The sequence below is a fragment of the Oncorhynchus clarkii genome, unplaced genomic scaffold (genome assembly GCF_045791955.1).
Source record: "Oncorhynchus clarkii lewisi isolate Uvic-CL-2024 unplaced genomic scaffold, UVic_Ocla_1.0 unplaced_contig_214_pilon_pilon, whole genome shotgun sequence".
NCBI classification, from domain to species: domain Eukaryota; kingdom Metazoa; phylum Chordata; class Actinopteri; order Salmoniformes; family Salmonidae; genus Oncorhynchus; species Oncorhynchus clarkii.
The window spans coordinates 154,911-182,490 of record NW_027257928.1 but is presented as its reverse complement, the minus strand read 5'-3'; the positions used below and the strand labels follow the sequence as shown (position 1 = coordinate 182,490).

Genomic DNA, 27,580 nt, shown 5'->3' with positions numbered 1-27,580 from the left:
TTCGGTGCGTGTGACAAAGGCTTTAAAAGGCTTTAAAACGACAAAGTTTTCTCTCAGCCTCATGGCTAAATGTGTAAAAGTGCAGGATATTAGCTAGCAACAACAACATATCTCTACCCCCATGACAAAATGTGTAGAATTGCAGGATATTAGCTAGCAACAACAACATATCTCTACCCCATGACCAAATGTGTAGAATTGCAGGATATTAGCTAGCAACAACAACATCTCTACCCCATGACAAAATGTGTAGAATTGCAGGATATTATCTAGCAACAACAACATCTCTCTCTACCCCATGACAAAATGTGTAGATTTACAGGATATTAACTAGCAACAACAACATATCTCTCTACCCCATGACAAAATGTGTAGAATTGCAGGATATTAGCTAGCAACAACAACATATCTCTACCCCATGACAAAATGTGTAGAATTGCAGGATATTAACTAGCAACAACAACATATCTCTACCCCATGACAAAATGTGTAGAATTGCAGGATATTAACTAGCAACAACAACACATCTCTACCCCATGACAAAATGTGTAGAATTGCAGGATATTAGCTAGCAACAACAACACATCTCTACCCCCATGACAAAATGTGTAGAATTACAGGATATTATCTAGCAACAACAACATCTCTCTACCCCATGACAAAATGTGTAGAATTGCAGGATATTAACTAGCAACAACAACATATCTCTACCCCATGACAAAATGTGTAGAATTGCAGGATATTAGCTAGCAACAACAACACATCTCTACCCCATGACAAAATGTGTAGAATTGCAGGATATTAACTAGCAACAACAACACATCTCTACCCCATGACAAAATGTGTAGAATTGCAGGATATTAACTAGCAACAACAACACATCTCTACCCCATGACAAAATGTGTAGAATTGCAGGATATTAGCTAGCAACAACAACATATCTCTCTACCCCATGACAAAATGTGTAGAATTGCAGGATATTAGCTAGCAACAACAACATCTCTCTCTACCCCATGACAAAATGTGTAGAATTGCAGGATATTAGCTAGCAACAACAACATCTCTCTACCCCATGACAAAATGTGTAGAATTGCAGGATATTAGCTAGCAACAACAACATCTCTACCCCCATGACAAAATGTGTAGAATTGCAGGATATTAGCTAGCAACAACAACATCTCTCTACCCCCATGACAAAATGTGTAGAATTGCAGGATATTAGCTAGCAACAACAACATATCTCTACCCCATGACAAAATGTGTAGAATTGCAGGATATTAACTAGCAACAACAACATATCTCTACCCCATGACAAAATGTGTAGAATTGCAGGATATTAACTAGCAACAACAACACATCTCTCTACCCCATGACAAAATGTGTAGAATTGCAGGATATTAACTAGCAACAACAACACATCTCTCTACCCCATGACAAAATGTGTAGAATTGCAGGATATTAACTAGCAACAACAACACATCTCTCTACCCCATGACAAAATGTGTAGAATTGCAGGATATTAACTAGCAACAACAACACATCTCTACCCCATGACAAAATGTGTAGAATTGCAGGATATTAACTAGCAACAACAACAAATCTCTACCCCATGACAAAATGTGTAGAATTGCAGGATATTAACTAGCAACAACAACATATCTCTCTACCCCATGACAAAATGTGTAAAATTGCAGGATATTAACTAGCAACAACAACACATCTCTACCCCATGACAAAATGTGTAAAATTGCAGGATATTATCTAGCAACAACAACACATCTCTCTACCCCATGGCTAAATGTGTAAAATTGCAGGATATTAGCTAGCAACAACAACATCTCTCTACCCCATGACAAAATGTGTAGAATTGCAGGATATTAGCTAGCAACAACAACATATCTCTACCCCATGACAAAATGTGTAGAATTGCAGGATATTAACTAGCAACAACAACATCTCTCTACCCCATGACAAAATGTGTAGAATTGCAGGATATTAGCTAGCAACAACAACATATCTCTACCCCATGACAAAATGTGTAGAATTGCAGGATATTAACTAGCAACAACAACACATCTCTACCCCATGACAAAATGTGTAGAATTGCAGGATATTATCTAGCAACAACAACATATCTCTACCCCATGACAAAATGTGTAGAATTGCAGGATATTAACTAGCAACAACAACATATCTCTACCCCATGACAAAATGTGTAGAATTGCAGGTAAATTCGCTGGAACACTGAAGAAAAGAAATGCTCTTTTCGATGCCATTTAGACGGGCCTTTAAAATGTTCCTTCCCCAGTGCCCAGGAACATGGTGGGTCCAGCCAAACACTGCCAAGGTTATAGCAAAACTCCTTCTATGTTATTTTATCTCACTCAAGTTGTGTTCTGATTATTTAATAACAGGAGGGTGGGGGGGGGGGGTGGTTACCCTGATGAATTTACTATCACAAAAGGTGTCCCCGCACCCAAGACGGTTGAGAACACCTGCTCTGATTGGACTAAATTTGGGACTGTTAAGTCTTTGTTCTCTGAAGTTTCTGTTCTGTAGAGATGTGATGTTCTGGTGTGTCGGGTCACCTCCGTGAGATGCTTTAACTAACTGAAGATTAACGACACAAATAGGCATCAATACTGGCCTGTCTGATTTGACAGGACTATTTGTCTCAGCGTAATGGCTACGGTTTTACTGCTCTTAGCTCCATTTCACTGTGATATGTTTATGACAGTAATCGGATTCACTGTACCAGCTGGTTCGTGGGTAATCGTTCCCATATTTCACTGTGATATGTGTATGACAGTAATCGGATTCACTGTACCAGTCAATTCTTGGTGTGGCAGGGTAGCCTAGTGGTTAGAGTGTTGGACTAGTAACCGGAAGGTTGCAAGTTCAAATCCCCCGAGCTGACAAGGTACAAATCTGTTGTTCTGCCCCTGAACAGGCCCACTGTTCCTAGGCCATCATTGAAAATAAGATTTTTTTCTTAACTGACTGACTTGCCTAGTCATATTTTTCTGTGAAATATATATATGTGTGTGTGTGTGTGTGTGTGTGTGTGTGTATTGGCCTTTGTGTGGTGCAGGTGTGTTCCTCCCCCTAGCCGTGGCGTGCAGATGCCTGCCTCATGTGTCTCCCTGTGTGTGTGTTCCTCCCCCTAGCCGTGGCGTGCAGATGCCTCATGTGTCTCCCTGTGTGTGTGTTCCTCCCCCTAGCCGTGGCGTGCAGATGCCTCGTGTCTCCCTGTGTTTGTGTTCCTCCCCCAAGCCGTGGCGTGCAGATGCCTCATGTGTCACCCTGTGTGTGTGTTCCTCCCCCTAGCCGTGGCGTGCAGATGCCTCATGTGTCTCCCTGTGTGTGTGTTCCTCTCCCTAGCCGTGGCGTGCAGATGCCTGCCTCGTGTCACCCTGTCTGTGTGTGTTCCTCCCCCTAGCCGTGGCGTGCAGATGCCTGCCTCGTGTCACCCTGTGTGTGTGTGTTCCTCCCCGTAGCCGTGGCGTGTGGCGTGCAGATGCCTCATGTGTCTCCCTGAGTGTGTGTTCCTCCCCCTAGCCGTGGCGTGGAGATGCCTCATGTGTCACCCTGTGTTTGTGTTCCTCCCCCTAGCCGTGGCGTGTGGCGTGCAGATGCCTCATGTGTCACCCTGTGTGTGTGTTCCTCCCCCTAGCCGTGGCGTGTGGCGTGCCCACTGCGCCACTGAATGGAGGCGTCCAGGCTGTTGATTACTCCGTGGCAGCACGGTTAACCTACTTCTGCAACAACGGCTTCAGGCTCTCCTCCAAGGATCTCACCGCCACCGTCTGCCAGCCTGACGGCACATGGAGCAACCACAACAAAATACCTCGCTGCCCAGGTAGGAAGGGAGATACGATTAACACACACACTCATGGAGCAGCCACAACAAGATACCTCGCTGCCCAGGTAGGAAGGGAGATACGATTAACACACACACTCATGGAGCAGCCACAACAAGATACCCCGCTGCCCAGGTAGGAAGGGAGATACGATTAACACACACACTCATGGAGCAGCCACAACAAGATACCCCGCTGCCCAGGTAGGAAGGGAGATACGATTAACACACACACTCATGGAGCAGCCACAACAAGATACCTCGCTGCCCAGGTAGGAAGGGATGAGATTAACACACACACTCATGGAGCAGCCACAACAAGATACCTCGCTGCCCAGGTAGGAAGGGAGATACGATTAACACACACACTCATGGAGCAGCCACAACAAGATACCCCGCTGCCCAGGTAGGAAGGGATGAGATTAACACACACACTCATGGAGCAGCCACAACATAATACCAGACTGCCCAGGTAGGAAGGGAGATGAGATTAACACACACACTACAGAACCAGTCTGTCTGTCAGGGATGTCAATGGGGGGGTTTATTCTTGTTTTTTCAAGTAAAGAAATAAAGAACACACACCTTTTGGTGAGGTGTTGACTAATGAACGACATATTAAACTGTCTCCTTTTGGTGAGGTGTTGACTAATGAACGACATATTAAACTGTTCCCTTTTGGTGAGGTGTTGACAGATTAAACTGTCTCCCTTTTGGTGAGGTGTTGACAGATTAAACTGTCTCCCTTTTGGTGAGGTGTTGACAGATTAAACTGTCTCCCTTTTGGTGAGGTGTTGACTAATGAATGACAGATTAAACTGTCTCCTTTTGGTGAGGTGTTGACTAATGAACGACAGATTAAACTGTCTCCCTTTTGGTGAGGCGTTGACAGATTAAACTGTCTCCCTTTTGGTGAGGTGTTGACAGATTAAACTGTCTCCCTTTTGGTGAGGTGTTGACAGATTAAACTGTCTCCCTTTTGGTGAGGTGTTGACTAATGAATGACAGATTAAACTGTCTCCCTTTTGGTGAGGTGTTGACAGATTAAACTGTCTCCCTTTTGGTGAGGTGTTGACTAATGAATGACAGATTAAACTGTCTCCCTTTTTTGTGAGGTGTTGACTAATGAACGACAGATTAAACTGTCTCCCTTTTTTGTGAGGTGTTGACTAATGAACGACAGATTAAACTGTCTCCCTTTTGGTGAGGTGTTGACTAATGAACGACAGATTAAACTGTCTCCCTTTTGGTGAGGTGTTGACAGATTAAACTGTCTCCCTTTTGGTGAGGTGTTGACTAATGAATGACAGATTAAACTGTCTCCCTTTTTTGTGAGGTGTTGACTAATGAACGACAGATTAAACTGTCTCCCTTTTGGTGAGGTGTTGACTAATGAATGACAGATTAAACTGTCTCCCTTTTTTGTGAGGTGTTGACTAATGAACGACAGATTAAACTGTCTCCCTTTTGGTGAGGTGTTGACTAATGAATGACAGATTAAATTGTCTCCCTTTTGGTGAGGTGTTGACTAATGAATGACAGATTAAACTGTCTCCTTTTGGTGAGGTGCTGACTAATCAACGACAGATTAAACTGTCCCCCTTTTGGTGAGGTGTTGACTAATGAATGACAGATTAAATTGTCTCCCTTTTGGTGAGGTGTTGACTAATGAATGACAGATTAAATTGTCTCCCTTTTGGTGAGGTGCTGACTAATGAACAACAGATTAAACTGTCTCCTTTTGGTGAGGTGCTGACTAATGAACGACAGATTAAACTGTCTCCCTTTTGGTGAGGTGTTGACTAATGAACGACAGATTAAACTGTCACCTTTTGGTGAGGTGCTGACAGATTAAACTGTCTCCCTTTTGGTGAGGTGTTGACTAATGAATGACAGATTAAACTGTCTCCTTTTGGTGAGGTGCTGACTAATGAACGACAGATTAAACTGTCCCCCCTTTTGGTGAGGTGTTGACAGATTAAACTGTCTCCCTTTTGGTGAGGTGCTGACAGATTAAACTGTCTCCCTTTTGGTGAGGTGTTGACTAATGAACGACAGATTAAACTGTCCCCTTTTGGTGAGGTGCTGACTAATGAACGACAGATTAAACTGTCCCCCCTTTTGGTGAGGTGTTGACTAATGAATGACAGATTAAACTGTCCCCTTTTGGTGAGGTGTTGACTAATGAACGACAGATTAAACTGTCTCCCTTTTGGTGAGGTGTTGACTAATGAACGACAGATTAAACTGTCACCTTTTGGTGAGGTGCTGACAGATTAAACTGTCTCCCTTTTGGTGAGGTGTTGACTAATGAATGACAGATTAAACTGTCTCCTTTTGGTGAGGTGCTGACTAATGAACGACAGATTAAACTGTCCCCCCTTTTGGTGAGGTGTTGACAGATTAAACTGTCTCCCTTTTGGTGAGGTGCTGACAGATTAAACTGTCTCCCTTTTGGTGAGGTGTTGACTAATGAACGACAGATTAAACTGTCCCCTTTTGGTGAGGTGCTGACTAATGAACGACAGATTAAACTGTCCCCCCTTTTGGTGAGGTGTTGACTAATGAACGACAGATTAAACTGTCTCCCTTTTGGTGAGGTGTTGACTAATGAACGACAGATTAAACTGTCCCCTTTTGGTGAGGTGTTGACAGATTAAACTCTATCCCTTTTGGTGAGGTGCTGACAGATTAAACTGTCTCCCTTTTGGTGAGGTGTTGACTAATGAACGACAGATTAAACTGTCCCCTTTTGGTGAGGTGCTGACTAATGAACGACAGATTAAACTGTCCCCCTTTTGGTGAGGTGCTGACTAATGAACGACAGATTAAACTGTCTCCCTTTTGGTGACGTGTTGACTAATGAACGACAGATTAAACTGTCCCTCCTTTTGGTGAGGTGCTGACTAATGAACGACAGATTAAACTGTCCCCTTTTGGTGAGGTGTTGACTAATGAACGACAGATTAAACTGTCTCCTTTTGGTGAGGTGCTGACTAATGAACGACAGATTAAACTGTCCCTCCTTTTGGTGAGGTGTTGACTAATGAATGACAGATTAAATTGTCTCCCTTTTGGTGAGGTGTTGACTAATGAATGACAGATTAAACTGTCTCCTTTTGGTGAGGTGCTGACTAATCAACGACAGATTAAACTGTCTCCTTTTGGTGAGGTGCTGACTAATCAACGACAGATTAAACTGTCCCCCCTTTTGGTGAGGTGCTGACTAATGAACAACAGATTAAACTGTCACCTTTTGGTGAGGTGTTGACTAATGAACAACAGATTAAACTGTCACCTTTTGGTGAGGTGCTGACAGATTAAACTGTCTCCCTTTTGGTGAGGTGTTGACTAATGAATGACAGATTAAATTGTCTCCCTTTTGGTGAGGTGTTGACTAATGAATGACAGATTAAACTGTCTCCTTTTGGGTGAGGTGCTGACTAATGAACGACAGATTAAACTGTCCCCCCTTTTGGTGAGGTGTTGACTAATGAACGACAGATTAAACTGTCCCCTTTTGGTGAGGTGTTGACTAATGAACGACAGATTAAACTGTCTCCCTTTTGGTGACGTGTTGACTAATGAACGACAGATTAAACTGTCTCCCTTTTGGTGAGGTGCTGACTAATGAACGACAGATTAAACTGTCCCCCCTTTTGGTGAGGTGTTGACTAATGAACGACAGATTAAACTGTCCCCTTTTGGTGAGGTGTTGACTAATGAACGACAGATTAAACTGTCTCCCTTTTGGTGACGTGTTGACTAATGAACGACAGATTAAACTGTCCCCTTTTGGTGAGGTGCTGACTAATGAACAACAGATTAAACTGTCTCCCTTTTGGTGACGTGTTGACTAATGAACGACAGATTAAACTGTCCCTCCTTTTGGTGAGGTGTTGACTAATGGAATGACAGATTAAAACTCATAACTCCCCTCCATCACACTCATCTCAACTAGTTTCCGTAATATTTGACCTAAACTGCTGTTCTGTTGTTGTGTTTGTGGTCCCACGGTGCTCTGATGTGAAACCATTAACCAATAGACGTGGGTTATATATTATATATTTACATGATCGTGTGTGTTCCTGTTTCTTGTTGTATTCGTTGAATGAATTTTGGGGTCTTTGCTGGGTTACTGTAAAAAAAAAAACACACACAAAAAAAAACACTTTGTTTATGTGAATAATAGATGTGATTGATTTAATATTCATCTTGTCCCACAAAGGGGGTGTTGCCCAGTCTGGGATCGTTCTCCCTGGACCATGAGTTTACTGTTCTTTGTGTTTGTGGTCCCACAGTGGAGGTATATGACTGGCTACATGCCCCCCCCCACCCCCCCAGCTCCATCCCTCAGCTGTACATCAGAAGAAGTGGGGGGGCATGTAGCCAGTCATATACCTCCACTGTGGGACCATGAGTTTAGGGGGGGGGCTGCCGTTTGTAGTTTTGTTGTCTTCTTTCAAATCCCAGACTGTAGCTTTAATTGTGTTGGTTTCTTCTTTGTGTTTGTGGTCCCACAGTAGTGGTCTGCCCCAGTCTGGGCTCCTTCTCTCTGGACCACGAGTTTACTATTCTCTGTGTTTGTGGTCCCACAGTGGTGGTCTGCCCCAGTCTGGGCTCCTTCTCTCTGGACCACGGGAAGTGGACCATCCTCAACGGGTCCAGCTACGAGTTCAGAACCAAGGTGGTCTTCAGCTGTAACCAGGGTTACTACCGGATCGGTCCCGCTCACATCCAGTGCCTGGCCAATGGGGCGTGGAGCTGGCGGAACGAACGACCTCGATGCAGAAGTGGGTGGTGACATTTTACCACTGAAGACTTGATCTCGTCTTGATCAAGTCTTCGTTGTGTAGAGATCGTCTCCCTGTTGTCATGGGAACTATTGTAGGAGAGTCTTGAATAGATTCAGATTGTTTTCTCTTTGAGCGGTGTGTGTGTGTGTCTGTGTGTGCGTGTGTGTGCGTGCGTGCGTGCGTGCGTGTGTGTGTGCGAGCGTGCGTGCGTGTGTGTGTGTGCGTGTGCGTGTGCGTGTGCGTGTGTGTGTGTGTGTGTGCGTGTGCGTGTGCGTGTGTGTGTGTGTGTGTGTGCGTTTGTGTGTGCCTGTGTGTGTGTGTGTGTCTCTGTCTGTGTCTGTGTGTGTGTGTGTGTGTGTGTGTGTGTGTGTGTGTGTGTGCGTGTGTGTGTGTGTGTGTGGGGTGAGAGTATTGAATAAGTATTGATCCATTCAGTAATGATTTAAAACAGGTCTCTATACAGGGCGCCTCCATTAGAACGTTAAAGGTGTTGAACACAAAGAGAACAGTCATCCAGCTGTGAAAGAGTCAATGAGTTCTGTTTTATCTCACTGGGGTCAGTGGGGAAGATATACATTACTGTTGACATGATACAGTAAGCCAACAATCTCCTCTGCTCTCCACTGTTTATCTCTCTCTCTCTCTCTTGTCCCCTGTCTGTCTCTCTCTATCTGCTCTCTCCTCTCTGTCTCTCTCTCTCTCTCTCTATATATCTGATCTCCCCTCTCTGTCTCTCTCTCTCTGCTCTCCCCTGTCTCTCTCTCTCTCTCTGCTCTCACCTGTCTCTCTCTCTCTGCTTTCCCTGTCTGTCTCTCTCTCTCTCTGCTTTCCCCTGCCTGTCTCTCTCTCTCTCTCCCTGCTCTCCCCTGTCTCTCTCTCTCTCTCTGCTTTCCCCTGTCTGTCTCTCTCTCTCTCTCTCCTCTCTCTCTCTCTCTCTCTCTCTCTCTGCTCTCCCCTGTCTCTCTCTCTCTCTGCTCTCCCCTGTCTCTCTCTCTCTGTTCTCCCCTGTCTGTCTCTCTCTCTCTCTGCTTTCCCCTGTCTGTCTCTCTCTCTCTCTCCCTGCTCTCCCCTGTCTGTCTCTCTCTCTCTGCTTTCCCCTGTCTGTATCTCTCTCTCTCTGCTTTCCCCTGTCTGTCTCGCTCTCTCCCTGCTCTCCCCTGTCTCTCTCTCTCTCTGCTTTCCCCTGTCTGTCTCTCTCTCTCTCTGCTTTCCCCTGTCTGTCTCTCTCTCTCTCCCCTGTCTGTCTCTCTCTCTCTGCTTTCCCCTGTCTGTCTCTCTCTCTCTCTGCTTTCCCCTGTCTGTCTCGCTCTCTCCCTGCTCTCCCCTGTCGCTCTCTCTCTGCTTTCCCCTGTCTCGCTCTCTCTCTCTGCTCTCTCCTGTCCGTCTCTCTCTCTCTCTGCTCTCCCCTGTCTGTCTCTCTCTCCCTGCTCTCCCCTGTCTCTCTCTGCTCTCCCCTGTCTGTCTCTCTCTCTGCTCTCCCCTGTCCGTCTCTCTCTCTCTCTACTCTCCCCTGTCTGTTTCTCTCTCTCTCTCTCTCCCTGCTCTCCCCTGTCTCTCTCTGCTCTCCCCTGTCTCTCTCTCTCTCTCTCTGCTCTCCCCTGTCCGTCTCTCTCTCTCTACTCTCCCCTGTCTGTTTCTCTCTCTCTCTCTGCTCTCCCCTGTCTCTCTCTCTCACTCTCTCTGTCTCTCTGTCGCTCTCTCTTTCTCTCTCTCTCTCCCCTGTCTGTCTCTCTCGCTGCTTTCCACTGTCTCTCTCTCTCTCTCTCTCTCTCTCTGTTCTCCACTGTCTCTCTCTCTTTCTCTCTGCTCTCCCCTGTCTCTCTCTCTCTGGTCTCACCTGTCTCTCTCTCTGGTCTCCCCTGTCTCTCTCTCTCTCTCACTCTCTGTTCTCCACTCTCTCTCTCTGGTCTCCCCTGTCTCTCTCTCTGGTCTCCCCTGTCTCTCTTTCTCTCTGCTCTCCCCTGTCTATCTCTCTTTCCCTCTGCTCTCCCCTGTCTCTCTCTCTCTGGTCTCACCTGTCTCTCTCTCTCTGGTCTCCCCTGTCTCTCTCTCTCTCTCACTCTCTGTTCTCCACTCTCTCTCTCTGGTCTCCCCTGTCTCTCTCTCTGGTCTCCCCTGTCTCTCTTTCTCTCTGCTCTCCCCTGTCTCTCTCTCTTTCCCTCTGCTCTCCCCTGTCTCTCTCTCTCTGGTCTCACCTGTCTCTCTCTCTCTGGTCTCCCCTGTCTCTCTCTCTCTCTCTCTGTTCTCCACTGTCTCTCTCTCTCTGGTCTCCCCTGTCTCTCTCTCTCTGGTCTCCCCTGTCTCTCTCTCTCTCTGCTCTCCCCTGTCTCTCTCTCTCTGCTTTCCCTGTCTGTCTCTCTCTCTCTCTGCTTTCCCCTGCCTCTCTCTCTCTCTCTCTCCCTGCTCTCCCCTGTCTCTCTCTCTCTCTCTGCTTTCCCCTGTCTGTCTCTCTCTCTCTCTCCTCTCTCTCTCTCTCTCTCTCTCTGCTCTCCCCTGTCTCTCTCTCTCTGCTCTCCCCTGTCTCTCTCTCTCTGTTCTCCCCTGTCTGTCTCTCTCTCTCTCTGCTTTCCCCTGTCTGTCTCTCTCTCTCTCTCCCTGCTCTCCCCTGTCTGTCTCTCTCTTTCTGCTTTCCCCTGTCTGTCTCTCTCTCTCTCTGCTTTCCCCTGTCTGTCTCGCTCTCTCCCTGCTCTCCCCTGTCTCTCTCTCTCTCTGCTTTCCCCTGTCTGTCTCTCTCTCTCTCTGCTTTCCCCTGTCTGTCTCTCTCTCTCTCCCCTGTCTGTCTCTCTCTCTCTGCTTTCCCCTGTCTGTCTCTCTCTCTCTCTGCTTTCCCCTGTCTGTCTCGCTCTCTCCCTGCTCTCCCCTGTCGCTCTCTCTCTGCTTTCCCCTGTCTCTCTCTCTCTCTCTGCTCTCTCCTGTCCGTCTCTCTCTCTCTCTGCTCTCCCCTGTCTGTCTCTCTCTCCCTGCTCTCCCCTGTCTCTCTCTCTCTGGTCTCACCTGTCTCTCTCTCTCTGGTCTCCCCTGTCTCTCTCTCTCTCTCACTCTCTGTTCTCCACTCTCTCTCTCTGGTCTCCCCTGTCTCTCTCTCTGGTCTCCCCTGTCTCTCTTTCCCTCTGCTCTCCCCTGTCTCTCTCTCTCTGGTCTCACCTGTCTCTCTCTCTCTGGTCTCCCCTGTCTCTCTCTCTCTCTCTGTTCTCCACTGTCTCTCTCTCTCTGGTCTCCCCTGTCTCTCTCTTTCTGGTCTCACCTGTCTCTCTCTCTCTGGTCTCCCTTGTCTCTTTCTCTCTCTCTCTCTGGTCTCCCCTGTCTCTCTCTCTGGTCTCCCCTGTCTCTCTCTCTCTGGTCTCCCCTGTCTCTCTCTCTCTCTGGTCTCCCCTGTCTCTCTCTCTCTGGTGTCCCCTGTCTCTCTCTCTCTCTCTGGTCTCCCCTGTCTCTCTCTTTCTGGTCTCACCTGTCTCTCTCTCTCTGGTCTCCCTTGTCTCTTTCTCTCTCTCTCTCTGGTCTCCCCTGTCTCTCTCTCTGGTCTCCCCTGTCTCTCTCTCTCTGGTCTCCCCTGTCTCTCTCTCTCTCTGGTCTCCCCTGTCTCTCTCTCTCTGGTCTCCCCTGTCTCTCTCTCTCTGGTCTCACCTGTCTCTCTCTCTCTGGTCTCCCTTGTCTCTCTCGCTCTCTGGTCTCCCCTGTCTCTCTCTCTGGTCTCCCCTGTCTCTCTCTCTCTGGTCTCCCCTGTCTCTCTCTCTCTGGTCTCCCCTCTCTCTCTTTCTCTCTGCTCTCCCCTCTCTCTCTCTGGTCTCACCTGTCTATCTCTTTCTTACTGCAGTCATTTCCTGTGGAGAGCTGCCCACTCCTCCTAATGGGAGAAAGATTGGAACTCAGACTACCTTTGGAGCCTCTGCCATCTTCAGCTGCAACCCTGGATACATCCTGGTGGGCTCCACCGTGAGGGAGTGCATGCTCTCAGGACTGTGGAGCGGCACAGAGACTCAATGCCTAGGTAGGGACTCCCACTCTAGCCTGGGTACCAGTCTGTTTGTGCCATCACGCCCACTACTCGCCACTCCTTGTCACGACAGCAGAGACTCAATGCCTGGGTAGGGACTCCCTCTCTAGCCTGAGTACCAGTCTGTTTGTGCCATCACACGCACTACTCGCCACTCCTTGTCATGACAGCAGAGACTCAATGCCTGGGTAGGGACTCCCACTCTAGCCTGGGTACCAGTCTGTTTGTGCCACTCCTTGTCATGACAGCACCAGGACCAGGAAACTCCTATTCTCCTTCCCTCTTTTCCTATTTATTTAGTGGGAGAGAAAGGCTTGGAAGATAGGTAGAGAGAGAGAGAGATGTACAGTATAGGACACATTCATAGTGGTAGTGGGAGAGACAGGCTTGGAAGATAGGTAGAGAGAGAGATGTACTGGATAGGACACATTCACAGTGGTAGTGGGAGAGACAGGCTTGGAAGATAGGTAGAGAGAGAGATGTACAGTATAGGACACATTCATAGTGGTAGTGGGAGAGACAGGCTTGAAAGACAGGTAGAGAGAGAGAGATGTATAGTATAGGACACATTCATAGTGGTAGTGGGAGAGACAGGCTTGGAAGATAGGTAGAGAGAGAGAGAGATGTACAGTATAGGACACATTCACAGTGGTAGTGGGAGAGACAGGCTTGGAAGATAGGTAGAGAGAGAGAGATGTACAGTATAGGACACATTCACAGTGGTAGTGGGAGAGACAGGCTTGGAAGATAGGTAGAGAGAGAGAGATGTACAGTATAGGACACATTCACAGTGGTAGTGGGAGAGACAGGCTTGGAAGATAGGTAGAGAGAGAGAGATGTACAGTATAGGACACATTCACAGTGGTAGTGGGAGAGACAGGCTTGGAAGATAGGTAGAGAGAGAGAGAGATGTACAGTATAGGACACATTCACGGTGGTAGTGGGAGAGACAGGCTTGGAAGATAGGTAGAGAGAGAGAGAGATGTACAGTATAGGACACATTCACAGTGGTAGTGGGAGAGACAGGCTTGGAAGATAGGTAGAGAGATAGAGATGTACAGTATAGGACACATTCACAGTGGTAGTGGGAGAGACAGGCTTGGAAGATAGGTAGAGAGAGAGAGAGATGTACAGTATAGGACACATTCACAGTGGTAGTGGGAGAGACAGGCTTGGAAGATAGGTAGAGAGAGAGATGTACAGTATAGGACACATTCATAGTGGTAGTGGGAGAGACAGGCTTGAAAGATAGGTAGAGAGAGAGAGATGTACAGTATAGGACACATTCATAGTGGTAGTGGGAGAGACGGGCTTGGAAGATAGGTAGAGAGAGAGAGATGTATAGTATAGGACACATTCATAGTGGTAGTGGGAGAGACGGGCTTGGAAGATAGGTAGAGAGAGAGAGAGAGATGTACAGTATAGGACACATTCATAGTGGTAGTGGGAGAGACAGGCATGGAAGATAGGTAGAGAGAGAGAGAGATGTACAGTATAGGACACATTCACAGTGGTAGTGGGAGAGACAGGCTTGGAAGATAGGTAGAGAGAGAGAGATGTACAGTATAGGACACATTCACAGTGGTAGTGGGAGAGACAGGCTTGGAAGATAGGTAGAGAGAGAGAGAGATGTACAGTATAGGACACATTCACAGTGGTAGTGGGAGAGACAGGCTTGGAAGATAGGTAGAGAGAGAGAGATGTACAGTATAGGACACATTCACAGTGGTAGTGGGAGAGACAGGCTTGGAAGATAGGGAGAGAGAGAGAGATGTACAGTATAGGACACATTCATAGTGGTAGTGGGAGAGACAGGCTTGGAAGATAGGTAGAGAGAGAGAGAGATGTACAGTATAGGACACATTCGTAGTGGTAGTGGGAGAGACAGGCTTGGAAGATAGGTAGAGAGAGAGATGCTTGGAAGATAGGTAGAGAGAGAGATGTACTGGATAGGACACATTCATAGTGGTAGTGGGAGAGACAGGCTTGAAAGATAGGTAGAGAGAGAGAGATGTACAGTATAGGACACATTCACAGTGGTAGTGGGAGAGACAGGCTTGGAAGATAGGTAGAGAGAGAGAGAGATGTACAGTATAGGACACATTCACAGTGGTAGTGGGAGAGACAGGCTTGGAAGATAGGTAGAGAGAGAGAGATGTACAGTACAGGACACATTCACAGTGGTAGTGGGAGAGACAGGCTTGGAAGATAGGTAGAGAGAGAGAGAGATGTACAGTATAGGACACATTCACAGTGGTAGTGGGAGAGACAGGCTTGGAAGATAGGTAGAGAGAGAGATGTACTGGATAGGACACATTCATAGTGGTAGTGGGAGAGACAGGCTTGAAAGATAGGTAGAGAGAGAGAGATGTACAGTATAGGACACATTCACAGTGGTAGTGGGAGAGACAGGCTTGGAAGATAGGTAGAGAGAGAGAGAGATGTACAGTATAGGACACATTCACAGTGGTAGTGGGAGAGACAGGCTTGGAAGATAGGTAGAGAGAGAGAGATGTACAGTACAGGACACATTCACAGTGGTAGTGGGAGAGACAGGCTTGGAAGATAGGTAGAGAGAGAGAGATGTACAGTATAGGACACATTCACAGTGGTAGTGGGAGAGACAGGCTTGGAAGATAGGTAGAGAGAGAGAGAGATGTACAGTATAGGACACATTCACAGTGGTAGTGGGAGAGACAGGCTTGGAAGATAGGTGGAGAGAGAGATGTACAGTATAGGACACATTCATAGTGGTAGTGGGAGAGACAGGCTTGCAAGATAGGTAGAGAGAGAGAGATGTACAGTATAGGACACATTCATAGTGGTAGTGGGAGAGACGGGCTTGGAAGATAGGTAGAGAGAGAGAGATGTACAGTATAGGACACATTCACAGTGGTAGTGGGAGAGACAGGCTTGGAAGATAGGTAGAGAGAGAGAGATGTACAGTATAGGACACATTCACAGTGGTAGTGGGAGAGACAGGCTTGGAAGATAGGTAGAGAGAGAGAGAGATGTACAGTATAGGACACATTCACAGTGGTAGTGGGAGAGACAGGCTTGGAAGATAGGTAGAGAGAGAGAGATGTACAGTATAGGACACATTCACAGTGGTAGTGGGAGAGACAGGCTTGGAAGATAGGTAGAGAGAGAGAGATGTACAGTATAGGACACATTCACAGTGGTAGTGGGAGAGACAGGCTTGGAAGATAGGTAGAGAGAGAGAGATGTACAGTATAGGACACATTCATAGTGGTAGTGGGAGAGACAGGCTTGGAAGATAGGTAGAGAGAGAGAGAGATGTACAGTATAGGACACATTCGTAGTGGTAGTGGGAGAGACAGGCTTGGAAGATAGGTAGAGAGAGAGATGTACTGGATAGGACACATTCACAGTGGTAGTGGGAGAGACAGGCTTGGAAGATAGGTAGAGAGAGAGAGAGATGTACAGTATAGGACACATTCGTAGTGGTAGTGGGAGAGACAGGCTTGGAAGATAGGTAGAGAGAGAGATGCTTGGAAGATAGGTAGAGAGAGAGATGTACTGGATAGGACACATTCATAGTGGTAGTGGGAGAGACAGGCTTGAAAGATAGGTAGAGAGAGAGAGATGTACAGTATAGTACACATTCACAGTTGTAGTGGGAGAGACAGGCTTGGAAGATAGGTAGAGAGAGAGAGAGATGTATAGGACACATTCACAGTGGTAGTGGGAGAGACAGGCTTGGAAGATAGGTAGAGAGAGAGAGATGTACAGTACAGGACACATTCACAGTGGTAGTGGGAGAGACAGGCTTGGAAGATAGGTAGAGAGAGAGAGAGATGTACAGTATAGGACACATTCACAGTGGTAGTGGGAGAGACAGGCTTGGAAGATAGGTAGAGAGAGAGATGTACTGGATAGGACACATTCATAGTGGTAGTGGGAGAGACAGGCTTGAAAGATAGGTAGAGAGAGAGAGATGTACAGTATAGGACACATTCACAGTGGTAGTGGGAGAGACAGGCTTGGAAGATAGGTAGAGAGAGAGAGAGATGTACAGTATAGGACACATTCACAGTGGTAGTGGGAGAGACAGGCTTGGAAGATAGGTAGAGAGAGAGAGATGTACAGTACAGGACACATTCACAGTGGTAGTGGGAGAGACAGGCTTGGAAGATAGGTAGAGAGAGAGAGATGTACAGTATAGGACACATTCACAGTGGTAGTGGGAGAGACAGGCTTGGAAGATAGGTAGAGAGAGAGAGAGATGTACAGTATAGGACACATTCACAGTGGTAGTGGGAGAGACAGGCTTGGAAGATAGGTAGAGAGAGAGATGTACAGTATAGGACACATTCATAGTGGTAGTGGGAGAGACAGGCTTGAAAGATAGGTAGAGAGAGAGAGATGTACAGTATAGGACACATTCATAGTGGTAGTGGGAGAGACGGGCTTGGAAGATAGGTAGAGAGAGAGAGATGTACAGTATAGGACACATTCACAGTGGTAGTGGGAGAGACAGGCTTGGAAGATAGGTAGAGAGAGAGAGATGTACAGTATAGGACACATTCACAGTGGTAGTGGGAGAGACAGGCTTGGAAGATAGGTAGAGAGAGAGAGAGATGTACAGTATAGGACACATTCACAGTGGTAGTGGGAGAGACAGGCTTGGAAGATAGGTAGAGAGAGAGAGATGTACAGTATAGGACACATTCACAGTGGTAGTGGGAGAGACAGGCTTGGAAGATAGGTAGAGAGAGAGAGATGTACAGTATAGGACACATTCACAGTGGTAGTGGGAGAGACAGGCTTGGAAGATAGGTAGAGAGAGAGAGATGTACAGTATAGGACACATTCACAGTGGTAGTGGGAGAGACAGGCTTGGAAGATAGGTAGAGAGAGAGAGATGTACAGTACAGGACACATTCACAGTGGTAGTGGGAGAGACAGGCTTGGAAGATAGGTAGAGAGAGAGAGATGTACAGTATAGGACACATTCACAGTGGTAGTGGGAGAGACAGGCTTGGAAGATAGGTAGAGAGAGAGAGAGATGTACAGTATAGGACACATTCACAGTGGTAGTGGGAGAGACAGGCTTGGAAGATAGGTAGAGAGAGAGATGTACAGTATAGGACACATTCATAGTGGTAGTGGGAGAGACAGGCTTGAAAGATAGGTAGAGAGAGAGAGATGTACAGTATAGGACACATTCATAGTGGTAGTGGGAGAGACGGGCTTGGAAGATAGGTAGAGAGAGAGAGATGTACAGTATAGGACACATTCACAGTGGTAGTGGGAGAGACAGGCTTGGAAGATAGGTAGAGAGAGAGAGATGTACAGTATAGGACACATTCACAGTGGTAGTGGGAGAGACAGGCTTGGAAGATAGGTAGAGAGAGAGAGAGATGTACAGTATAGGACACATTCACAGTGGTAGTGGGAGAGACAGGCTTGGAAGATAGGTAGAGAGAGAGAGATGTACAGTATAGGACACATTCACAGTGGTAGTGGGAGAGACAGGCTTGGAAGATAGGTAGAGAGAGAGAGATGTACAGTATAGGACACATTCACAGTGGTAGTGGGAGAGACAGGCTTGGAAGATAGGTAGAGAGAGAGAGATGTACAGTATAGGACACATTCATAGTGGTAGTGGGAGAGACAGGCTTGGAAGATAGGTAGAGAGAGAGAGAGATGTACAGTATAGGACACATTCGTAGTGGTAGTGGGAGAGACAGGCTTGGAAGATAGGTAGAGAGAGAGATGTACTGGATAGGACACATTCACAGTGGTAGTGGGAGAGACAGGCTTGGAAGATAGGTAGAGAGAGAGATGTACTGGATAGGACACATTCACAGTGGTAGTGGGAGAGACAGGCTTGGAAGATAGGTAGAGAGAGAGAGATGTACAGTATAGGACACATTCACAGTGGTAGTGGGAGAGACAGGCTTGGAAGATAGGTAGAGAGAGAGAGATGTACAGTATAGGACACATTCACAGTGGTAGTGGGAGAGACAGGCTTGGAAGATAGGTAGAGAGAGAGAGATGTACAGTACAGGACACATTCACAGTGGTAGTGGGAGAGACAGGCTTGGAAGATAGGTAGAGAGAGAGAGATGTACAGTATAGGACACATTCACAGTGGTAGTGGGAGAGACAGGCTTGGAAGATAGGTAGAGAGAGAGAGAGATGTACAGTATAGGACACATTCACAGTGGTAGTGGGAGAGACAGGCTTGGAAGATAGGTAGAGAGAGAGAGAGATGTACAGTATAGGACACATTCACAGTGGTAGTGGGAGAGACAGGCTTGGAAGATAGGTAGAGAGAGAGAGATGTACAGTATAGGACACATTCACAGTGGTAGTGGGAGAGACAGGCTTGGAAGATAGGTAGAGAGAGAGAGATGTACAGTATAGGACACATTCACAGTGGTAGTGGGAGAGACAGGCTTGGAAGATAGGTAGAGAGAGAGAGATGTACAGTATAGGACACATTCACAGTGGTAGTGGGAGAGACAGGCTTGGAAGATAGGTAGAGAGAGAGAGATGTACTGGATAGGACACATTCACAGTGGTAGTGGGATTAGTTCCCACACCAATACAAATGGTATATGAACTCAACAGTTTATATATTCAATGGGGTTCAATGGGGCTCCCGGGTGGCACAGTGGTGCTTCTCAGGCGTCACTACAGACCCTGGTCACGGCGTAGTAAATGCTGTTGTAAAAGTGTCCATATGTAAAATACAGTTGAAGTCAGATGTTTACAGACACTTAGGTTGGAGTATAAAAACAAGTTTTTCAACCACTCCACAAATTTCTTGTTAACAAACTATAGTTTTGGCAAGTCAGTTAGTGCATGACACAAGTTATTTTTTCGAACACTTGTTTATAGACAGATTATTTCACTTATTATTCATTGTCTCACAATTCCAGTGGGTCAGAAGTGTACATACACTAAGTTGACTGTGCCTTTAAACAGCTTGGAAAATTCCAGGAAAATTATGTTATGACTTTAGAAGCTTCTGATAGGTTAATTGACATAATTTGAGTCAATTGGAGGTGTTCCTGTGGATCTATTTCAGGGCCTGCCTTCAAACTCAGTGCCTCTTCGCTTGACGTCATGAGGAAAATCAAACATAAATCATTAAGAAAAAGACTTCAGAAAAAACATTGTAGACCTCCACAATCTGGTTCATCAGCAAAGGACCTGCACACGGGGACAAAGAACATATGTTTGGAGAAATGCCCTCTGGTCTGATGAAACAAAAATAGAGCTGTTTGGCCATAATGACCATCGTTATGGGGGAGGCTTGCAAGCCGAGGAACACCATCCAAACCGTGAAGCACGGGGGTGGCAACAATATCATGTTGTGGGGGGTGCTTTGCTGCAGGAGGGTCTGGTGCACTTCACAAAATAGATGGCATCATGAGGGAGGAAGATTATGTGGATATATTTAAGCAACATCTCAAGACATCAGTCAGGAAGTTAAAGCTTGGTCGCAAATGGGTCTTCCAGATGGACAATGACCCCAAGCATACTTCCAAAGTTGAACAACAAAGTCAAGGTATTGGAGTTGCCATCACAAAGCCCTGGCCTCAATCCTATAGAAAATGTGTAGGCAGAACTGAAAAAGCGTGTGCTAGCAAGGAGGCCTACAAACCTGACTTAATTACATCAGCTCTGTCCAGAGGAATGGGCCAAAATTCCCCCAATTTATTGTGGGAAGCTTGTGGAAGGGGCTACCCGAAACATTTGAACGTTAAACAATTTAAAGGCAATACTACCAAATACTAATTGAGTGTATGTAAACTTCTGACCCACTGGGAATGTGATGAAAGCTGAAATAAATCATTCTCCCTACTATTATTCTGACATTTCACATTCTTAAAATTAAAGTGGCGATCCTAACTGACCTAAAACTATAATTTTTACGAGGATTAAATGTCAGGAATTGTGAAAAACTGAGTTTAAATGTATTTGGCTAAAGTGTATGTAAACTTCCGACTTCAACTGTATGTAGAAGATATATAGAGGACACATAGAGGATATATACAGGATACATAGAGGATACATAGAGGATACATAGAGGCTATCTAGAGGATACATAGAGGATATATAGAGGATATATAGAGGCTATATAGAGGCTATATAGAGGCTATATAGAGGCTATATAGAGGACATATAGACGATACATAGAGGATACATAGAGGATACATAGAGGCTACATAGAGGATACATAGAGGAGACATAGAGGATACATAGAGGCTACATAGAGGCTACATAGAGTAGACATAGAGGATACATAGACGATACATAGACTGCTTGCTTTCTCTTTTCTTGGATGTCTGACTGTACATAACTGTGTCTGAAGTGACTCCATATTCCCTATACAAAACACTACTTTCCACTAGAGTAGTGGACTCCATATTCCTTATACAAAGCACTACTTTTCACTAGAGTAGTGGACTCCATATTCCTTATACAAAGCACTACTTTTCACTAGAGTAGTGGACTCCATATTCCCTATACAAAGCACTACTTTTCACTAGAGTAGTGGACTCCATATTTCCTATACAAAACACTACGTGTCACTAGAGTAGTGGACTCCATATTCCCTATACAAAGCACTACTTTTCACTAGAGTAGTGGACTCCATATTCCCTATACAAAGCACTACTTTTCACTAGAGTAGTGGACTCCATATTTCCTATACAAAACACTACGTGTCACTAGAGTAGTGGACTCCATATTCCCTATACAAAACACTACTTTTCACTAGAGTAGTGGACTCCATATTCCCTATACAAAGCACTACTTTTCACTAGAGTAGTGGACTCCATATTCCCTATACAAAGCACTACGTGTCACTAGAGTAGTGGACTCCATATTCCCTATACAAAGCACTACTTTTCACTAGGGTAGTGAACTCCATATTCCCTATACAAAGCACTACGTGTCACTAGAGTAGTGGACTCCATAGTCCCTATACAAAGCACTACGTGTCACTAGAGTAGTGGACTCCATATTCCCTATACAAAGCACTACTTTTCACTAGGGTAGTGAACTCCATATTCCCTATACAAAGCACTACGTGTCACTAGAGTAGTGGACTCCATAGTCCCTATACAAAGCACTACGTGTCACTAGAGTAGTGGACTCCATAGTCCCTATACAAAGCACTACTTTTCACTAGGGTAGTGAACTCCATATTCCCTATACAAAGCACTACGTGTCACTAGAGTAGTGGACTCCATAGTCCCTATACAAAGCACTACGTGTCACTAGAGTAGTGGACTCCATAGTCCCTATACAAAGCACTACGTGTCACTAGAGTAGTGGACTCCATATTCCCTATACAAAGCACTACTTTTCACTAGAGTAGTGGACTCCATAGTCCCTATACAAAGCACTACTTTTCACTAGAGTAGTGGACTCCATAGTCCCTATACAAAGCACTAGTTTAACTTTGCACGTCGTAGTAAATATTGTTGTAAAAAAAAGTGTCTATATGCTAAAAACATTTGATTGATTGATTGATTGATTGATTGCCCTTAACACCCCCCCCCCCCCCCCCCCCCCCCCCCCCCTCTCCAGCGGGTCACTGCGGTATCCCGGAGCAGATTGTGAACGGTCAGGCGATAGGGGAGAACTTCGGATACAGAGACACCGTGGTCTACCAGTGTAACCCTGGCTTCAGACTCATAGGATCCTCGGTCCGCATCTGCCAGCAGGATCACCTTTGGTCTGGACAGCTGCCGCTGTGTGTCTGTACGTATTCACCCTCTACCCTACTGGTCTGGACATGTTGTTATGTCTACCCTACTGGTCTGGACATGTTGTTATGTCTACCCTACTGGTCTGGACATGTTGTTATGTCTATCCTACTGGTCTGGACATGTTGTTATGTCTATCCTACTGGTCTGTACATGTTGTTATGTCTACCCTACTGGTCTGGACATGTTGTTATGTCTACCCTACTGGTCTGGACATGTTGTTATGTCTATCCTACTGGTCTGGACATGTTGTTATGTCTATCCTACTGGTCTGTACATGTTGTTATGTCTATCCTACTGGTCTGGACATGTTGTTATGTCTATCCTACTGGTCTGTACATGTTGTTATGTCTATCCTACTGGTCTGGACATGTTGTTATGTCTATCCTACTGGTCTGTACATGTTGTTATGTCTATCCTACTGGTCTGGACATGTTGTTATGTCTATCCTACTGGTCTGTACATGTTGTTATGTCTATCCTACTGGTCTGGACATGTTGTTATGTCTATCCTACTGGTCTGTACAGCTACCGCTGTGTGTCTGTACGTATTCACCCTCTACCCTACTGGTCTGGACATGTTGTTATGTCTATCCTACTGGTCTGGACGTGTTGTTATGTCTATCCTACTGGTCTGTACATTTTGTTATGTCTATCCTACTGGTCTGGACAGCTGCCGCTGTGTGTCTGTACGTATTCACCTTCTACCCTACTGGTCTGGACATGTTGTTATGTCTATCCTACTGGTCTGTACATGTTGTTATGTCTACCCTACTGGTCTGTACAAGTTGTTATGTCTATCCTACTGGTCTGTACATGTTGTTATGTCTACCCTACTGGTCTGTACATGTTGTTATGTCTATCCTACTGGTCTGTACATGTTGTTATGTCTACCCTACTGGTTGTTATATCTACCCTACTGGTCTGTACATGTTGTTATGTCTATCCTACTGGTCTGGACGTGTTGTTATGTCTATCCTACTGGTCTGGACGTGTTGTTATGTCTATCCTACTGGTCTGTACATTTTGTTATGTCTATCCTACTGGTCTGGACAGCTGCCGCTGTGTGTCTGTACGTATTCACCCTCTCTACCCTACTGGTCTGGACATGTTGTTATGTCTATCCTACTGGTCTGTACATGTTGTTATGTCTATCCTACTGGTCTGTACATGTTGTTATGTCTATCCTACTGGTCTGGACAGCTGCCGCTGTGTGTCTGTACGTATTCACCCTCTACCCTACTGGTCTGGACATGTTGTTATGTCTACCCTACTGGTCTGGACATGTTGTTATGTCTATTCTACTGGTCTGGACATGTTGTTATGACTACCCTACTGGTCTGGACATGTTGTTATGTCTATCCTACTGGTCTGGACATGTTGTTATGTCTACCCTACTGGTCTGGACATGTTGTTATGTCTATCCTACTGGTCTGGACATGTTGTTTTGACTACCCTACTGGTCTGGACATGTTGTTATGTCTATCCTACTGGTCTGGACATGTTGTTATGTTTACCCTACTGGTCTGTACATGTTGTTATATCGACCCTACTGGTTGTTATATCTACCCTACTGGTCTGTACATGTTGTCATATAAACCCTACTGGTCTGTACATGTTGTCATATAGACCCTACTGGTCTGTACATGTTGTTAAATCTATCCTACTGGTCTGTACATGTTGTTATATAAACCCTACTCGTCTGTACATGTTGTTATATCGACCCTACTAGTTGTTATATCTACCCTACTGGTCTGTACATGTTGTTAAATCTATCCTACTGGTCTGTACATGTTGTTATATCTACCCTACTGGTCTGTACATGTTGTTATATCGACCCTACTGGTTGTTATATCTACGCTACTGGTCTGTACATGTTGTTATATCTACCCTACTTGTCTGTACATGTTGTTATATCGACCCTACTGGTTGTTGTATTTAGCCTACTGGTCTGTTAATGTTGTTATATTGGCCCTACTTGTCTGTACATGTTGTCATATATACCCTACTGGTTGTTATATCTACCCTACTGGTCTGTACATGTTGTTATATCTACCCTACTGGTCTGTACATGTTGTCATATATACCCTATTGGTTGTTATATCTACCCTACTGGTCTGTACATGTTGTTGTATCTACCCTACTGGTCTGTACATGTTGTTATATCGACCCTACAGGTCTGTGTATTTGTTCAGTTATTTTTTGGGGCCTCCACCATCATAGTCCCCAAACCCCACCCACCCAACATGACTCCACCCCCAACCCCACCCAGCCAACATGACTCCACCCCCACCCAGCCAACATGACTCCACCCCCAACCTCCCAGTATAGTCCCCCAACCCCACCCAGCCAACATGACTCCACCCCCAACCCCACCCAGCAAACATGACTCCACCCCCAACCCCACCCAGCCAACATGACTCCACCCCCAACCCCACCCAGCCAACATGACTCCACCCCCACCCCCCCCCAGCCAACATGACTCCCCCCAACCCCACCCAGCCAACATGACTCCACCCCCAACCTCCCATTATTGTCCCCCAACCCCACCCAGCCAACACGAATCCACCCCCAACCCCACCCAGACAACATGACTCCACCCCCAACCTCCCAGTATAGTCCCCCAACCCCACCCAGCCAACATGACTCCACCCCCAACCCCACCCAGCAAACATGACTCCACCCCCAACCCCACCCAGCCAACATGACTCCACCCCCAACCCCACCCAGCCAACATGACTCCACCCCCAACCCCACCCAGCCAACATGACTCCCCCCAACCCCACCCAGCCAACATGACTCCACCCCCAACCTCCCATTATTGTCCCCCAACCCCACCCAGCCAATACGAATCCACCCCCAACCCCACCCAGACAACATGACTCCACCCCCAACCTCCCAGTATAGTCCCCCAACCCCACCCAGACAACATGACTCCACCCCCAACCCCACCCAGACAACATGACTCCACCCCCAACCTCCCATCATATTCCCCCAACCCCGCCCAGCCAACATGACTCTACCCCCAACCCCACCCAGCCAACATGACTCCACCCCCAACCTCACATTATAGTCCCCCAACCCCGCCCAGCCAAAATGACTCCACCCCCACCCCCACCCAGCCAACATGACTCCACCCCCACCCCCACCCAGCCAACATGACTCCACCCCAAACCTCCCATTATAGTCCCCCAACCCCGCCCAGCCAACATGACTCCACCCCCAACCTCCCATTATAGTCCACCAACCCCACCCAGCCAACATGACTCTAATGAAAAGGCACAGCAACAGTGCCAAAAACTCGAGTAGACTTGTGTACTTAACTTAATGCTTTGTATAAAATACGGATGCCCACAAGGGACACCCTGAATCTACTGATAGTGATGTGAAGGTTTGTTTACAGTTGAATTGGAGTGTACAGTGAGCTTACTGCTGCTGTGTCAACACATCTCTCTAGTTGACTCACGGAGGTTTCTTCTTCACCACTAATTATTATTCTAGTCCATTTTCTATGTCGTTTTCATCTTCATCCACATATAGAACTTGATCTCTCTGGGTGTTCCAAGGTTAATAGAATGGTAATGATATTGATAATGATGATGTGTCGCATATTCATCAGCTGTATTGAACTCCCCCTTTTACTGTGCTGCAGGCATAGAAATAGAATGACTAGAATGGGTGAACCCCCCACCCCCCCTTTTACTGTGCTGCAGGCATAGAAATAGAATGACTAGAATGGGTAAACCCCCCCCCCCCCTCCCTTTTACTGTGCTGCAGGCATAGAAATAGAATGACTAGAATGGGTGAACCCACCCCCCCCTTTTACTGTGCTGCAGGCATAGAAATAGAATGACTAGAATGGGTGAACCCACCCCCCCCCTTTTACTGTGCTGCAGGCATAGAAATAGAATGACTAGAATGGGTGAACCCACCCCCCCATTTTACTGTGCTGCAGGCATAGAAATAGAATGACTAGAATGGGTAAACCCCCCCCTCCCTTTTACTGTGTTGCAGGCATAGAAATAGAATGACTAGAATGGGTAACCCCCCCCCTCCCTTTTACTGTGCTGCAGGCATAGAAATAGAATGACTAGAATGGGTAACCCCACCCCCTTTTACTGTGCTGCAGGCATATAAATAGAATGACTAGAATGGGTGAACCCACCCCCCCATTTTACTGTGCTGCAGGCATAGAAATAGAATGACTAGAATGGGTAAACCCCCCCCCCTCCCTTTTACTGTGCTGCAGGCATAGAAATAGAATGACTAGAATGGGTAACCCCCTCCCCTCCCTTTTACTGTGCTGCAGGCATAGAAATAGAATGACTAGAATGGGTGAACCCCTCCCCATTTTACTGTGCTGCAGGCATAGAAATAGAATGACTAGAATGGGTGAACCCCTCCCCATTTTACTGTGCTGCAGGCATAGAAATAGAATGACTAGAATGGGTGAACCCACCCCCCCATTTTACTGTGCTGCAGGCATAGAAATAGAATGACAAGAATGGGTGACCCCCCCCTCCCTTTTACTGTGCTGCTGGCATAGAAATAGAATGACTAGAATGGGTGACCCCACCCCCTCCCTTTTACTGTGCTGCAGGCATAGAAATAGAATGACTAGACTGGGTGACCCCCCCCCCCCCCCTTTACTGTCCTGCAGGCATAGAAATAGAATGGGTGACCCCCCCCCCCCCCCCCCTTTTACTGTGCTGCAGGCATAGAAATAGAATGACTAGACTGGGTGAACCCCCCCCCCCCCCTTTTACTGTGCTGCAGGCATAGAAATAGAATGACTAGACTGGGTGAACCCGCCCCCTTTTACTGTGCTGCAGGCATAGAAATAGAATGACTAGACTGGGTGAACCCGCCCCCTTTTACTGTGCTGCAGGCATAGAAATAGAATGACTAGACTGGGTGAACCCGCCCCCTTTTACTGTGCTGCAGGCATAGAAATAGAATGACTAGACTGGGTGAACCCCCCCCTTTTTTTTGAAGCAGGGATATTCAATTGTTACCCTACGAGGTCCGGAGTAATTCTGTTTTTTTTTCTGTTCGAACTGAAAATGAATTGCAAACCCAACCTGGTGTCCCAGATCTAAAGCAGTCCTCTAATGGAGGTGCTGAGTCATAAAACCAACCAGTGGAACTGGCTTGGAGGTCCAGATTAGACCAAGACAATG

The 27,580-nt window shown here is 46.4% G+C and overlaps 1 protein-coding gene across 1 annotated transcript in view; it reads left to right on the top strand.

Annotated features, from left to right (window-relative positions):
- Window positions 1–27,580, top strand: part of LOC139393681 (CUB and sushi domain-containing protein 3-like) — a gene marked incomplete at its 5' end in the record, with an annotated part of 562,572 nt that overhangs the window by 446,771 nt on the left and 88,221 nt on the right. Inside the window, 4 exons of the mRNA XM_071142025.1 lie at window positions 3,674–3,859; window positions 8,458–8,652; window positions 12,470–12,643; window positions 22,223–22,396. Coding sequence (XP_070998126.1) covers window positions 3,674–3,859; window positions 8,458–8,652; window positions 12,470–12,643; window positions 22,223–22,396 — 729 coding nt within the window. The remainder of the gene's footprint in view (window positions 1–3,673; window positions 3,860–8,457; window positions 8,653–12,469; window positions 12,644–22,222; window positions 22,397–27,580) is intronic.